Source organism: Paroedura picta, chromosome 5 (genome assembly GCF_049243985.1).
Source record: "Paroedura picta isolate Pp20150507F chromosome 5, Ppicta_v3.0, whole genome shotgun sequence".
In the NCBI taxonomy this organism is placed as follows: Eukaryota; Metazoa; Chordata; class Lepidosauria; order Squamata; family Gekkonidae; genus Paroedura; species Paroedura picta.
Genome location: NC_135373.1, coordinates 38,223,273 through 38,239,867, shown reverse-complemented (window position 1 = coordinate 38,239,867; position 16,595 = coordinate 38,223,273). Strand labels below are relative to the sequence as shown.

The 16,595-nt window shown below is 46.6% G+C and overlaps 1 protein-coding gene across 1 annotated transcript in view; it reads left to right on the top strand.

The window, feature by feature from the left end:
* LOC143837471 (bone morphogenetic protein 8A-like) overlaps positions 1 to 16,595 on the top strand; it is a 38,149-nt gene that overhangs the window by 16,448 nt on the left and 5,106 nt on the right. Inside the window, exons 2-6 of the mRNA XM_077337321.1 lie at positions 7,185 to 7,377; positions 9,129 to 9,277; positions 10,896 to 11,090; positions 12,050 to 12,129; positions 12,976 to 13,086. Coding sequence (XP_077193436.1) covers positions 7,185 to 7,377; positions 9,129 to 9,277; positions 10,896 to 11,090; positions 12,050 to 12,129; positions 12,976 to 13,086 — 728 coding nt within the window. The remainder of the gene's footprint in view (positions 1 to 7,184; positions 7,378 to 9,128; positions 9,278 to 10,895; positions 11,091 to 12,049; positions 12,130 to 12,975; positions 13,087 to 16,595) is intronic.

Below are 16,595 nucleotides of genomic sequence, written 5' to 3'. Positions count from 1 at the left end.
CTCACCTCCCGACTATAGAGATCTCTTCCCTTGGAGAATATGGATGCTCTGGAGGGTGGATTCTGTGGCGTTGCACCCCATTGAGCTCCCCAGTCCTCCATCTCAAAATCTTCCGCAGTTTCCCAACCTGGATTTTGCAACCCTGCACCCCCACCCCCTGCCAGTAATGAGGGCAACCTGATAACCCTATACTCAAGGCTACCAATCCCCACCTGGTATAGACAGACAGACAGACAGAGTGGGGCACTGGATGAATTCTGGGGAATGCTCTGTATCTTGGGAAAGTAAGGCAATTGGTCTAATTCATTTTGTGTTCAGAACAGGTGACACAGAAGTGTCTGCAGCTTTTGTGGAAAAGGTTACCCAGAGGTAGACAATTTGAACATGCCCACAAACCACCTCTATAACAGAGACCTAGGCCATTATCAGGACATTCTTTCAGAGTACAGGGCAGTGAGACAGAAAGAGAGATTAAAAAATAGTCTGTGTTACCAGAGAGCTGCACCTGCTGTCTTAACCCAGTTGTCAATAAAGAAAAGCAGGTCCATGCTGCATAATAAATCCTGGTGTGTTTTTGAGTGGTAATTGTCTGAATTCCCCGGCGCTGGAGAAACTTGCCCAGACGTACTGCATTAGAGTCCCCCTGCTGCCAATTAAGAAGAGCTGTGTTGGGGTCTTTCAGTATCGAGTCTCCCAAAACTAAATAGCAACCTGATGGCACTTCTGCAGTCCAGTACACAAATGTCAGAGCGGCACGAACATGTGGGCTTGGTTTTTCTTTGGCATTGGGTCCGGCACAGAACTAATGAGCTTTCTTTACAGTCCCCCAAGGTAGAAAATGTTCTTGGCATACCCTATAGCCTTCTGGCCTGGTGTCACTCAGCACACAGGCAGAGCTGCGTGGAGGGGTTGAGCAGAACCTCTTTGAATGCTGACCGGACAGAGCAGGGCTCAGGAAGCAGTCCGCCTGGGGTGCCTATATGACCTGTGAGTAACTGGTCGTTCCCTTTATTGCAAGACTAGTAGGAAAGCTTGTTGCGTGCTGTAATGCAACAGGCGCTAGCTTATGGTTTGGTGTGGGTTTTGTGCCTCACTTGGAAGCTGGCAACCCTAAGAGGAGGACTCTCCGTGCACAACAGTCCTGACCCATGTCAGGTTCAAGCACACCTAGGAAGTGTGGAATTCCTCCTGGTAGGGAGCCATTTGCATAGCTATGGAACTGTGCCCAAAGAACCATGGTCCTCTTTGAGTTTAGACAGTCACCTTTTAAAACCATCTATGTATATGGCCATCACTATGTTTATTGGCAGTAGTTTCCACAAGCCAATTATTGAGTAAAGAAGGATTTTCTTTTGCCTGCTCTGAATGTATTGCACAAAACTTCATTGGGTGCCGCTGAGTTTTAGTATTATGGGGAGGACAGAAAACAGTTCTTGCTATTCACTTATTCCAACCCATGCACAATTTTATCTAAGTTTATTTTGTATCTTTTCCTTCCACCCCTGTCCTGGCTAAGTCGTATTTTAAACTGTAGAGTCCCAGATTCTTGGCAGGAGTGGCCAAACTATGGCTCTCCAGATGTCCATGGACTACAATTACCATGAGCATCATGCCAGCATCATGCTGGCAGGGGATCATGGTAATTGTAGTCCATGGACATCTGGGGTGCCACAGTTTGGCCACCCCTGCTCTATCCAGCATTCTCGTTTTCATTACTTGTGTGTCCCCATTGCTTTGGGTTTGTTTTTCTCTTAGGCACATATTTTCCCTAGTGGTCGATTCAATATTACATCACTGAATGCTGGGCATGTTGCAGGTTCTTATGCTGGATGGAGCGATGTAATATTGAATCAACCACTAGGTGGAGCAAAACAAGTCTTGAAAAGAAAAAAAAAGAGCACATGATTAAAATGGGAATGTATAATGCCTTTCCTCATAGGAAAGGTGGTACGACCTCTTAGGGACCAGCATGGTATAATGGTTAAGAGCAGCAGCCTCTAATCTGGAGAGATCGGATTGATCCCCCACTCCTCTTCATGTAGCCAGCTGAGCTGGGTGACCTTGGGCTAGTCACAGAATCACAGAATCATAGAGTTGGAAGGGGCCATACAGGCCATCTAATCCAACCCCCTGCTCAACACAGGATCAGCCCTAAGCAACCTAAAGCATCCAAGAAAAGTGTGTATCCAACCTTTGCTTGAAGACTGCCAGTGAGGGGTAGCTCACCACCTCCTTAGGCAGCCTATTCCACTGCTGAACTACTCTGACTGTGAAAATCTTTTTCCTGATATCTAGCCTATATCGTTGTACTTGTAGTTTAAACCCATTACTGCACGTCCTTTCCTCTGCAGCCAACGGAAACAGCATCTTGCTCTCCTCCAAGTGACAACCTTTCAAATACTTAAAGAGGGCTATCATGTCCCCTCTCAACCTCCTTTTCTCCAGGCTGAACATTCCCAAGTCCCTCAACCTATCTTCGTAGGGCTTGGTCCCTTGGCCCCAGATCACCCTTGTCACTCTCCTCTGTACCCTTTCAATTTTATCTACGTCCTTCTTGAAGTGAGGCCTCCAGAACTGCACACAGTACTCCAGGTGTGGTCTGACCAGTGCCGTATACAATGGGACTATGACATCTTGTGATTTTGATGTGATGCCCCTGTTGATACAGACCAAAATGGCATTTGCCTTTTTCACATTGCCTCCTCATGTTTAGTTTACAGTCCACAAGTACCCCAAGGTCTCGTTCACACACAGTGTATCCCCCATCCAGTAGGCATGCTTTTCATTTTTCTGACCCAGATGCAGAACTTTACACTTACCTTTATTCAATTATTTTATCTTTATTACATTATCATTATTACACTTATCTTTATTAAATATAGTCACAGTTCTGTTAGAGCTGTTCTCATACAGCAGTTCTGCCACAGCTCTCAGCCCCACCTACCTCATAGGGTGTATGTTGTGAGGAGAGGAAGGCAATTGTAAGCCACTTGAGACTCCTTCAGGTAGCAAAAAGAGAGGTATATTTTAAAAAAAACCCCTCTTCTTAATGATCTTTGTTGCCTTCCATACTTTTTCTTGCTCTGTCATGTTTCTTTCAGATCTGGAGACCAAACAAGTGAGGCCACACCACTGATCTACTCTTGGGCATTATGTTTTTGCCCTTCTTATTTTCAGCCTCTTTCTTAATAATCCACGGCATGATGTTTGCCTTTATTTTTTTTTTACCCCTGCCATACACAGAGCCAATCTTTTCATCAAGCTGCTAATTACAACCCCAAGCTTCTCTTTCCTTCTCAGTCGCCACTCTGCCAGTTCATACCCAATTAGCATGCATATAAATTTAGGATTCCCCACCCCCTCCACTCCAGTTAGCATTCCCTTGCAGTTGCCTATATTAATTTCATTTGTGTGGCCTCCCACTCATTCAGTTCAGAGAGACCACGTTGGAGCGCTTTGCTTCTGCTTGAGCTTTCACCATCCTGAATAATTGGGGTTTGTCTTCAAAGTTGACCGCCCCACAGTTCACCCTACAGGACTCTACTGCCACTTCCTTCCATCACAAGATCGGTCCACTTGCCCTTCCTCGCTCCTTCCTGTTGTTTAAGAACCACTGTCGAGTCACAACTGACTCATGGAGACCACATCCACAGGCTGTTCCAGGCAGGAGATGAGCAGATGTGGTTTCCCATGGCTTTCCCAGCACAGCAACCCCACAGTTTTGCTCAGTGGTCTCCTGTCGAAGAACCAACCATGGCAAACCCTCCCATTGTAAGCTAGGCTATTCAGGGCTGTTGCTGTTGTGTAACTGCTTCATAATCTGCAAGATTCCTGAGGGTAAAAGCAGGCCCGAGAGACGTCAAGTGTGTATCCCTAATGCGTGCAGGTTTTACCTCTCAGGCTGCATCCACAAGACTGTGGAAGACATTAGAAAAGGCATTCTCACGTTAGCTTTTGCCAGGTTTCAGTCATCAAAATGAGTTCCCCTGATCAGCTGGAGTTAGCATTTTAAGGTAAAAAAGAGGTGACCTTAAAAAAGAGGTGACTTTTTCTCCCTTGTCTGAATTGCAATGAACTGGTTTGGTTGAGTGCAGCCAAGTGGAGGCTGAAGTGGAGGTTAAATTGCTTGTGTCTTGTCTGCTTGGCCAAAACGAAGGAGCCTGCTGCAGAAGGCTGTGTTTTTCTCTTCAGGCATTTGGCAACCCTCGATCATCATGGGGGCTTCTTTGTTCACAGAGCACAGTGTGTGTGTGTGTGTGTGTGTGTGTAAATAAGTGGATGACAAACCTGAGAGGTTAAAAGTCTCTAGTTACGTGTGTCTGTTCTTTGTACTCTAATTATTGGCCAGCAACTTCAGCTGGGACTTGGAGCATTTCTGTACCATGGTCTTTTTGCTTTTTCCTGGCAGGTTGCACCCACAGTCTGATGCACTAACTTCGTGGCACTCCTTTTCCAAAAAGGCATATCCTTTGGGGGCGTTTTATTTGCATTTTCTCCAGGCTGAATGAAAGCGTTTTGTATTAGTCATTGGTTATTGATGCTGTATCAGAATCGTTGACGTTTTCACTGGTATTTTACTTGCCGGGAACATTTCACAGCAGTGCCATGTAACAGCAGAGAACATGACTTATACGTGCCCTTCTAAGGCTGTTTCCTCACTGGTGGTCTTCAAGCAGTGATTGGACAGAGACTTGTCATGGATGCTTTAGGCCAGCCTTTCTCAAACTTTTTAGTGTTGAGAAACCCCAGAAACATTCTTCAGTCTCCAAGAAACCCCAGAAGTGGTGTGATGGTGCAGAATATGGTTGGGAAGCATAGCTGTGTAGATGCCCACCTGGGGCCCATCCCCATCCAGGCCAACCACTGGCCATTTTGTGAAGGGGGAGCAGGTCAACATGACCATATATAATCATATCACCTGAGAAATTAATTAATCAATTCCCACCCATTCAGAAAACCCATCTAGGGCTGTCAAGAAACCCCAGGGTTTCACGAAACCCTGGCTGAGAAAGCCTGGTTTAGACTGAAACTAGCTGGCAACTGAGTGGTAGGTTATTTATTTTATTTTGCAATTTATATAATAAAATTAAAATAACCTTTCAGGAACTTCTTCTGGATGTTCAGCTGAAAATTCTTTTGAATTAATTTCAACCCATTGGTTTTGCCCCCCCCCAGGGGCAATAGAAAACAGCTCTGCTCCATCTTCTCTATGACAGCCCTTCAAGTATTTGAAGATGGTTATCATATCACCTCTCAGTCGTCTCCTCTCCAGGCTAAACAGATCAAGCTCTCTCAGCCTTTCCTCATACGACTTGGTCTCCAAACCTCTCACCATCTTTGTAGCCCTCCTCTGGATATGCTCCAGTTTCTCTACATCTTTAATTGTGGTGCCCAAAACTGAACACAGTACTCCAAGTGAGGTCTTACCAGAGCAGAGTAAAGTGATAACATCACCTCGTGCGATCTGGACAGTATAGTTCTTTTAATACAGCCTAAAATCCTGTTTGCCTTTTTAGCCTCCAAGTCACACTGATGACTCATGTTCAGTGTCTGGTCTACTAAGACCCTACTAAGATCCTTTTCACATGTACTACTTACTATGTTCACTCATCCTATAGTGATGCATTTTATTTTACCCACCTAAATGAAGACCTTGACATTTATCACTTTTGACATTCATCTTATTCATTTTAGCCCAGTTTTCTAGCTTGTCTCGATCATCCTGTATTCAGTTTCTGTCTTTTGGTGTTTGCTACCCCTCCCAGTTTAGTGTCACCTGTGCATTTAATCAGCACCCTCTCTATTCCTTCACCCAAATCATTTATAAATATGTTGAACCAAAGCAGTAAGCCTAACTCCCAATCCAGTTCCAAGTAAGCCTTGTCTTCCAATAATGAACCAAGATCAGCCTTGTCGCTGTTATGAAGAATTTAATAATTTCTACTTCTGAGACACCTAGCACCTTAACAGAATTTGATCTTAAAAACCTCCAGAATCTTGAGGTTTAATTTAGTAGCAACTACCATATTCCAGTATGCATACATAAACACCATATTGTGGAGGGGAGATGAGCTTTATCCTTAGAACAAAACTAGTATGCACCTGAGAAATCTGAGTAAATCTTTGATATCCTCCAAGGTTCTCAACCTGGGGGTCAGGACCCGTTTGGGGGTTGAACGATCCTTTCACACGGATTGCGGCAGGGCAAGCAGCTTGGCCGGGGGGAGGGGCACCATCCACACAACAGCCTTACGGGGTTGATCAAGATAGAGCATTCATCTGTCTGAAGCAGCAGAAAAGAGCAAGATCGGCATGGTGGGGCAAGAGGCAGAACTGAAATGAGAAACCCCAGGAAAAAAACAATTTATATACAATCATGAACAATGGATCTTCACGCCACTGGTCAGTTTTGGTTTAATTCCTGTGAAAGAACACTTGCATAATTCTATGTTTGGGGGTCACCACAACATGAGGAACTGTATTAAAGGGTCGCAGCATTAGGAAGGTTGAGAACCACTGCTCCAGGGTGATAGATGCTGTTGGTGCACTATTCCATAATAATTTTCCCTTCGTTGTAAACTAACTGAGTGATCATTCCAAGTATATATTCCTCCAAACATCCCTTCATTATTTTTTAAATCAGCAGTTGGCATATCAATTTAATGGAATATTAGTATCCATTAAATATATATTTAGATTTTTATTATTGATTTACTTAGTTTATATACCACCCTACCCAGCAGGCCAGCCTATTATTTGTAGTTTGCTTTTCTCTCTGGGATTTAAGATGGATTACACAGAGAGTCAATAGAATCAACAAGATGAGACATTAGTAAACAGTGAAATAGGATTTGGGTTGTTGAACCAACCAGAAGGAAGGCATGAGAATTCACATGACTCATTTAATGATGCAGATGACATAATAGGATCCAACATGCGGAGTACAGAGTAGTATGAACCACAGTCTCTAATAATCCTAGATTCAAATGGGTAGCCATGTTGGTTTGAAGTAGCACAATAAAAATGCTTTGAATAAATCTTTGTTGGTCTTAAAGGTGCTACTGGACTCTGATCTAATAATCCTGGTAGCCAAATGGGTCCTCTCAGTGTAAGGGATTATGTCAATTGCCTAAGTAAAAAAGAAAGCCTCATTGTGTCAAGTGCATGTCTTAATTCTTACACAGTTGAACTGGACAGAGATATCTTCTATCAAAAGCCATACTGGAAGGAGTTCCGGTTCGACTTAACCCAGATCCCAACAGGGGAGTCTGTAACAGCCGCCGAGTTCCGCATTTACAAGATGCAGGGCATGACACGCCACATCAATCAGACCCTGCACATCAGCATTTATGAGATTGTCCAAGATCACCCTAACAGGTACACCAAAAGTAATGTTCTCAATCTGGCCGTTCTGGACCATGTGAATGAATCCCGTTCCTAAATATTTAGATCACAGAAGGAGAGTCGAATATCCTTGCGTGTGTTCTCCTGAAATGGCCGGGCTGTGCTCTCCTGCGGCTTCCAGTCCCGCTGGGGAAATCCCTGATATATTAATTCCAACATCTCCAAATGTCAATATGCTGACAATTTAAATAAGGGTGCAAGGTTCCAGTCCAAAATAGGCTTGCCAACCTCCAGGTGGGGCCTGGAGAGCTCCTGGAATTACAACTGATTTCCAGGCAACAGAGATCATCTCCCCTGGAGAAAATTGCCACTTTGGAAGGTGGACTCTATGGCAGCCTTTTTCAGCCTTTTACCCATGAACAAACCTGTGACATATTCTTCAAGCTTTGAGGAACCCTGGAAGTGGTGTCCCTACAGAGAAGTGGGTGTGGAAGTAAGATGTGGGAGCCAGCCAGTCAATCAAACCATCATTTACTGTTTGTGCAGAACAAGGTGAGGCCTGTAGAGCAACAGGGGAGAGGGCTCCAGAGAGGTCTAGGGATGTCAGCAGCCAAGGCTGCGTAACCCCCTGGGAGCTCTCACATGACGCCAGGATTTCCTGGAATCCCTGTTCTTATAGCTTTCTGAGATCCCTTTCTAAACCCTCCCCTCCCTGTGGCTGCACCCCTAAATGAAAGCCAGCTTTGTGTAGTGGGTAGGAGTGTGGACTTCTAATCTGGTGAGCTGGGTTTGATTCCGCACTCCCCCACGTGCAGCCGGCTGGGTGACCTTGGGCTGAGAAAGCTGTGTTGACCAAGCAGTGATATCAGGGCTGTCTCAGCCTCACCTCCCTCACAGGGTGTCTGTTGTGGGGAGAGGAAAGGGAAGGCGACTGTAAGCCGCTTTGAGCTTCCTTCGGGTAGAGAAAAGCAGCATATAAGAACCAATTCTTCTTCTTCTTCTTCTTCTTCTTCTTCTTCTTCTTCTTCTTCTTCTTCTTCTTCTTCTTCTTCTTCTTCTTCTTCTTCTTCTTCTTCTTCTTCTTCTTCTTCTTCTTCTTCTTCTTCTTCTTCTTCTTCTTCTTCTTCTTCTTCTTCTTCTTCTTCTTCTTCTTCTTCTTCTTCTTTTTGCATGGTGCATCTGACAGTGGCTTTCCTCTCGACTGCTGTAATCTCCCAAACTGCTTCTGAGTTGATTTCTGAGAGAAACTAACGGGAGTTTGTGTGGCAGCAGAAAGGGCAATTGAAAGCCAAAGGAGGAAACATAGCACAGAAAAGAACAGGAATGGAAGGTTGGCAGCTGTGGCTTTGGAAATTCCTGGGGATGTAGAGAGGGTCCCCGGAGAAGGCGGAGGGTAGGAAGTGGAGGGAGCTCAGCAGGGATGTCATACCGTAGAAGAGTCCACCCTCTGAAGCTGCTGTTTCCTCCTGGGGGAATGATCCTGGTAATCAGCTAGAGGTCAGTTGTAACTGGGGGAGAAGAGTCCTCAGTGAAGTGCTATGCCAGTGTTCCCAGGGACCTCTTGGGATGCTTGTATGAGGCCTGCCCTTGCCTCTTTCATTTCAAGTGGACTCTCCTGTATTCATTCATTCTGTTAAATAAGTTTCTTTGCGGGGAGGGGGAACAAAAATGTGTCTTTCTGCCCTAGGAGGGAGAGCGGCAGCTACCTTTGGATATGAATAGCTTCAGAGGTCCGTGCATAAGAATTTTTTCCCCAAAAAAACGATCTTTCTCTGCTGCTCTAGAGAATCGGAGTTACTCCTTTTGGATCTGCAGGATTTTCTGGCTGAGACGGAGGGCTGGCTGTCTTTTGATGTCGCAGCTGCCGGTAATCACTGGTTGTTAAACCACAAATACAACCTGGCCTTGAGACTGTACGTTGAAACCGACGATGGTAAGGCCCTTTGTGCAGTTTTTAGCATTTCTTGTTTTTTAAGAACCCTGTTTAGAGACAGTCATTTCTCGGAAGCTGCAGAGAATCAGGGCTGAACGTCCAGCAATTTGTTCCATTGATGGAGCCTTGTGTGCGTGCAGCTGCAGCAGGGACCCCCAACACTGCCTGCTGGCGCTGTGATACCTGACAACACATTTCCTTGAGAATTCACATATTCCCCCAAAAAAGCATTTCTCAGTCCCTCCTCTGCTCATGCATGTGTGTAAAAAGCACAACGGTAGCTTTCAGTGTATGAACATTTATTTTTACATTTATATACTGCCCTCCCCTGGGGCGCAGGGCGGTTTACATACAACTTGGCGGAACAGGAACAGTACAGAGAATCAGTGGCTATAAATAACAATACTAGTCACAGTAATAACGATAGACAGCATCCAATAGAACAATAAGTTAACAAAATATAACCAGCTGAATCCCTGTGGTTGGATGGTACAGGTGATGATTTACATTGGGGGGGGCAGAGGAAGGAGTGGTTCTGGTCGACCTCAACCGAATGCCTGGTGGAGGAGCTCCTTTTTGCAGGCCCTGTGGAATTGCCCTAGTTTCGTTAGGGCTTTGATCTCCTCTGGGAGCTCGTTCCACCAGGTGGGGGCCAGGACAAAGAAGGCGTAAACGCGCATGTGTGGCAGGTCTGTGCATGCGCGTTTGCGCCATGCGTGGCCGCAAACGCGCATGCACGACACTTTCATGTGCGAAACTGCCGTGCATCGTCGTGGCTTCTTTTCAAGATGCCTAAAACTTCCAACAAAGCCAAAGTTCTTGTGCCTGGTGCAATGCTGCGGGGCAGTTTCAAGGACGATTAGTATTTCAAATGTCCTAGCATGTTGCAATACGATACATTTCAAACCAGAAGTCCCTAGAATATCAAGACTTGCTTTCCCATAGAGAAACAACTTGAGATTCGGCTTAGTGTTCTCTGCACTTGTACAATTGGTCCTGGGAATCGCTGATGGGGGGAAAAGGTGAGTTAAATCAGTACCTCCTTGTTTTGCTCTGGATTTAACTGTTCACTATTTTAATTACTAAAGTTTTAATTGTAAAACATATCTGTCGTAAAACGCCCCAAGACGGTATCCAGGAGGGGCGGTTGTACAAATGTTAAAATAAATGAATCAAATCAAATCTGAAGAATTCTGTTGAGATATAATATTGCCTTCAAGTGAACTACAGATGTTTTCCGTATCCTGACAACTGGCACATGCCTAATGCCAATAGAAGACAACCATTACAATAATCTGGTTCTGTCTCTTGGGGGAAGCATGTCCTTAATTGTGGATGAGAGTTGCCAACCTCCAGGTGATGCCTGGAGATCTGAAATTACAGCTGATTCTCCAGATGACAGAAATTAGTTCCCTGGGAGAAAACTTTGGAAGGTGGACTTGGTCCCCTATCCCCAAGCCCCTCCTCCCCAGACTCCACCACAGATCTCCAGGAATTTCCCCGCCAGGAGCTGGCAGCCCTACCCTAGACTGACCTTCAGACAGATCAGCCACATCTATTAACGTGACGCACGGCAATACTAACATAGTGGAAAGGGTTTGGTTTCTGAATTTTGTAGGGCAGAGCGTCGATCCTGGATTGGCAGGCCTCTTGGGGCGCCACGGGCCACGCTCCAAGCAGCCCTTCGTGGTGACGTTCTTCCGGGCGAGCCAGAGCCAGGCCAGGCTCCCTCGAGCTGTCAGGCAACCGAGGAAGAAGCAGCACAAGAAGACCAGCCGCTTCCCACACACCAATAGACTTCCGGAATCATTTGGTAAGAAGCAGGTGCCTTCTGTCAGGGCAGTCTAGCTTGGGGTAGAAAGGAAATGTTTCCCCGAGTCATTGGTTAAATCAGTTTGGTATCCTTTCAGGAGCTGGCTGCTGTTCTCTGTCTCTCTCTGAGCTCAGAAAGGGCCCTAGCATGTGCATAACACTTGGCGCTAGATTGGGGTTTATTGGGGTCAGTCTTTATTTACGGTCCTTTAGACCAAAATTTTACATGCACTACTGTACAATAGCCGTTTGTAAAAGGGAAGGTAATACCTTAAAAGGTTAAAAATGCATCAGCAATAAAACTTAAAAACTTCTCCACCATTAAAGTCAACATTTAAAAGCATTAACTACCATTGACTATTTTATCAAGGATAAAATGAGCCATGAAAGCAATAAAACAAAGCTGTTAAAATATTAAACAAAAAACAAGATTAAGAGACGTACCATAAAAGCCACTAACCAAAAACCATAAGAAGTTCTGTGGACCTATCGGTTATAATGGCCATACATCAGTGACCCAATCTTTCCTAGTTCTTAAAGCTAGCCACGCAAATGTTGCTACTTTGCTCCCACTATAACTCATCTGGAGGGTGGACCCCCACTGAGGCCCCTTCCTTTCTTCAATCCACCCCGTGCTAGGCTGGCCTGAAGGCTCAAGCACAGGCTTATTTAGAACCGATCCGTTTAGCTGGCAAGGAGAGCAGATCTTCACTGGGCCCCCAAGTGGTGCCATTCCCCAAAATCTGCCTTCCCCTATGTGTATCCATGTCGACACCTGGCAGTGATCTCGGCACCAACTGGGCTGCAGCCTGATTGAGGAGAACTCTCATTCCTCCTTGCCTGTGGCAAAGAAACCTCAGCATAGCGGACTGGCTAGGCATTTCCCCTTGCAAAGCCAGCTGCCTGCGGTCAAGTTCTTTATCCTCTGACACTGCTCTTTAACCCTTCCTCCCACCCCAGATGGCTTCCATCCTTCTGAAGGGGAGCATGTGTGCCGGAGACATGAGCTGCGCGTCAACTTTCAAGAGCTTGGATGGCTGGTAATTTTTGGAGGGGTGCTCTGCAAGAATCCAAAGTTTTCCTTTTCCTCTTGGGTCTCTCTCTCTCTTTCTCCCATGAGCTCAACACAGATTCATGTGCAGTATATTAATTCCGGTTGCTCAGCAGATGTTAAAGCAGCAATTCCAACATGATGCCATTCCAAAGTGATGCACCACAAGAAGTATGTTTAATTGAATTAGGAATTCTGCTTAGGTTCAAAAGTAACTCCTCAGCAGAGGCGGCGGCCTGCTGAATCTCTGCAAGGAGACCACCTTAGGTGAGAGGCCCAGAATTGTTTGCGTGGAGACCAGATTCAGATCGGAAACACAGCACAGCAGGACAGGTTCCCTGTGCAGTTTGCCTAAACTGACACGGATCCCTTTCAAGTTGAGAAGACAGTGCATGGAAATCTTGGCCGCTTGCGGTTAAAGAAACCGTTCTTGGATGGGAGACCACCAAGGGTTGCAACGTGGAATGGGAAGCCACCACAGCTGACCTTCTGCCTTGAACTTCCCACGGTTCTGATTTGGCAGCACTTCATTTGCAGCAGCCTAATAGCCCAGCCTAGCCCAGCCTCGTTGGAATGGGAAGCTCAGCAGGGTCATCCGGCGGGTGGGAGACCACCAAGGAATTCTGGGGTTGCTGTGCAGAGGTAGGCAATGGCAAACCCCTTCTGCTCACCCTCCTGCCGTGAACAGCCCACGGTTGGGGCTGCCATGAGTTAGTTGTGACTCAACAATACATTCTTCTTTCAGCAGAAGCTTCTCTCTTTGTGAGTTGGTAGGCTGAAGCTGCCTGGTGTAAGGAAGGCCCCGCGCTGAAGCTCCCGCCTCTTGTCCTTTCAGAACTGGGTGATTGCCCCCCGAAGCTACTCGGCTTTCTACTGCCAAGGAGACTGTGCTTTCCCGCTGGGCTCCTGCATGAATGCCACCAACCACGCCATCCTCCAGTCCTTGGTCAGTCCTTGCTTGGGGAGGGGTTGAGACTGTGGGCGGGGGGATCCAGAGGGGCTGTGGCTAGCAGCATGTGTGCATGTCTTCCTCTCCAGCACCTTTTTGTAGCAATTTAAAGAATCGCACAGCTTTTTTGAGTCCAGTCAGTACTGGGCTGAAATAAATACGTCTGTTCTCTACAATACCTACCTGGGGAAGCAAGAGCATCATAGAATAATAGAGTTGGAAGAGGCCTCCGGGGTCATCTAGTGCAACCCCCTGCACTATGCAGGACATGCAGGACACAACCCTATCGCTCATCCACTGTAACCTGCCCCCCCTTGAGTTTTCACAGAATCAGCCTCTTGGTCAGATGGCTATCCAGCCTCTGCTTAAAAATCTCCAAAGATGGAGAGCCCACCACCTCCCGAGGAAGCCTGTTCCACTGAGAAACCGCTCTAACCGTCAGGAACTTCTTCCTGGTGTTTCATCCCATTGGTTCTGGTCCGTCCCTGTGGGGCAAGAGAGAACAGCTCTGCTCCATCCATGGAGACGAAGTTGCACAGGGCCTGCATGACAGAGTTCTTCCGCCAAACATATCGTTGAGGCCAGCGGAAAACCTCTCAGTTCCCTGTTGGGCTTCCCTCACGCACACACACACCCTTATTCTCTGATGGTGCCATCTCAAGAAAACTGGTTGTTGATTAGAACTGTTGTTTAAATGGTTTTAAATTTGTATTTGATTGAGTAATATGTGTTTCATTATCTCTGGCCATGACGATGCTGTATATTTTTTAAGACTGTACACCGCCCCAAGTCGACTGGTGCGAGAGGGGCAGTATAGAAACTGGGGGGGGGGGGGGAGGGAATGTTAAAATATAAGAAAAAGAAGAACTGGCTTTTGGTACCCCGCTTTTTACTATCTGAAGGTGTCCTACAATCATCTTCTCTTCCTTTCCCCACAACAGGCACCTGTGAGGTAGCTGACAGAGACGGTAGCTGGCCCAAGGTAGACTTAACCCAGCCGATGTGAAGGATGGAAACCTCACAGGGGTGGTGTGAGGAAGAGCTCGCAGTTGTACTGAGTGGGACCCCATGATGTTCAATAAAACAGCCAAGAGGTCCTGGATGTTTCTAGTAGGATAAAAAAGTGCCGGACATCCTAGGTAGCCTTCTAAGAAATATTTCCTGTTCCGTGCACAGGACCAGCTGGACGTGCAGAGATGAAGGACCTTGGTTCTGCCTGAGAATGGTGGCATGTGAGAGGAAGGAGCATTTTGATTTGTCAGATGCTGGGGGGAAATTTGTGACATGTCCGGCCTATTGAAGAAGAAGTAGTGCCGGGTTTTTGTACCCCTCTTTTCTCTACCTGAAGGAGTCTCAAAGTGGCTTACAACTGCCTACCCTTCCTCTCCCCACAACAGACACCCTGTGAGGGAGGTGAGGCTGAGAGAGCCCTGATACTACTGAAGAAGAGTTGGCTCTTATATGCTGCTTTTCTCTACCCGAAGGTAGGCAGCCCAGAAGTTCTTCTGCTCTGCTTCCTGGAGGGGCTGAAGCAGAGGAGGAAGTCCTAAGGAAAACCGGTTCTTGGTGGGCTGCGAAGGGTGAGCTTGCTGCATGCAGGCAAGAGGATCAGTAGACGTTCTTGGGCACTGCTGATATCGTACGTGGGCTCCCGCAAGGGCAGATCCAAGGCAGGTCTAAAACAGGGCCTACCTCCAGTGTCATTCAGAAGAAGAAACAAGCCTGGAGTTAAGAGTTTGCCCTCTCCGTGCTTCATATAACAGCAAGTGTTGAAGTGACTGTAGAAGGCTGCAGGCTTGAGGGGGGGGGGGGGGGGGAGCCAGAAAGGCCAGGGTGCAAAGAGAGATTAGCATCTCCCAAAGAGAGTCTGAGAGGCCTGAAAGGAAGAAATGGCTCACACATGTTTGGCAGCTCTCAGCAGTGCGGGAGCCTTTGAAGGCAGGAGAGCTCACCGGCTCACACCCCTTCAAGGGCAAGAGGAGTGCTCCAGTTCGTGCCACTTTGGCACCGGGAGAAGAACCAGGCAGAGAGACAAGCGGTGCTCCTGCGTGCCTGGAGCAGTTTCTGGGCCTCTCTGGGGCTGAGGGAGTGGTTGGCGAGGGGTTCTCACCAGAGCACACAAACACACGAAGCTGCCTTGTACTGAATCAGAGCCCTGGCCTATCAAAGTCACGTTGTTTTATTAAGATGGCCGTGGTTCGACAGGCTCTCAGGCACAGGTTTTTGAGAGCCAGCTTGGTGTGGTGGTTAAGAGTGGCGGCTTTTAATTTGGAGAGCCAGGTTTGATTCCCCGCTCCTCCATTTGAAGCCAGCTGGGAGACCTTGGGCCAGTCACAGTCCTGATAGAGCTGTTCTCGCAGAACAGTTCTTTCAGAGCTCTCTCAGCCCCACCTACCTCACAGAGTGTCTGTTGTGGGGAGTGGAAGGGTAGGTGATGGTAAGCACTGAGAAAGGCATCTCTTTTGGGGCAGCAGCCAGTTGACTCAGAGAGAACGTGTTTCTACCAATTATTTACATGAAGTAAATGGAGCTTAGCTTTTTTTCAATCAGGATTGTTTAGAGAAGAGTTTACAGAATGTGATCATTTGATGTTTGTCCTCTGGATAAAGCGTGTGTGAAACAGGAGGGCCCAGTATCTGTTGGGGAGTTTTTCCTGGTATCTCCTGGGTGTCCCGGCTGGGAGTTTCCTGGATTGTATTTGAAGATTCAGCAGACACAGTGTGGAGACCTGGAAGTTAGAAGATCGTGCTCTTTTTTATGGGACTCATTATATGATATATGTGTTCGAAATATGTCTGTGACAGATGTGTTATGTCAGCTTGTATAAGTGAATAGTGAGTGTGTTTGCCGTTTTGTGTCATTCATATTTAGATTTTGTGTATAATTATACTGAGATTTTTTTCTATAAGTGAAGGCTTATTTAATAAGGTGATACAGTGTTTAATAATAATTTATGTTGCTTGTATATTACACATTATACATTTTTGGTTGGCCTTTTTGTACATTGGGCTTTTTCTATTGTTGGTACAGACTCAGACAGTAGGTAGGCCTAAATAGCTTGTTTTTGTCTCCATAGAATCCTAGAGTTGGCAGGGGCCATCCAGGCCATCTAGTCCAACCCCCTGCTCAACGCAGGATCAGCCTCAAGCATCCATGTGAAATATTCATCCAGCCACTGCTTAAAAAACACCAATTATGGGGGAGGGGGGCTCACCACCTCCTTAGGCAGCCGATTCCACTGCTAAACTACTCTACTGTGAAAAAAATTATCCTGCTATCTAGCCAGTCCTGTTCTACATGTAGTTTAAAGCCATTACTGTGGGTGCTATCCAACAGAAGCCTTTCCTCGTCCTACTTCCAGAGGTGCTACAGGCTGGACTAGAGCATACAGTCAAAGTCTATGTCTCACTGCTGAGCTATCAGCCCCCCTCTGCCAGGGAGTTCCCATTCCCAAAAAGGGGGGGTGAAATTCCCCTGTAATTCAAGGGGCAGCTCCCATCCGCACT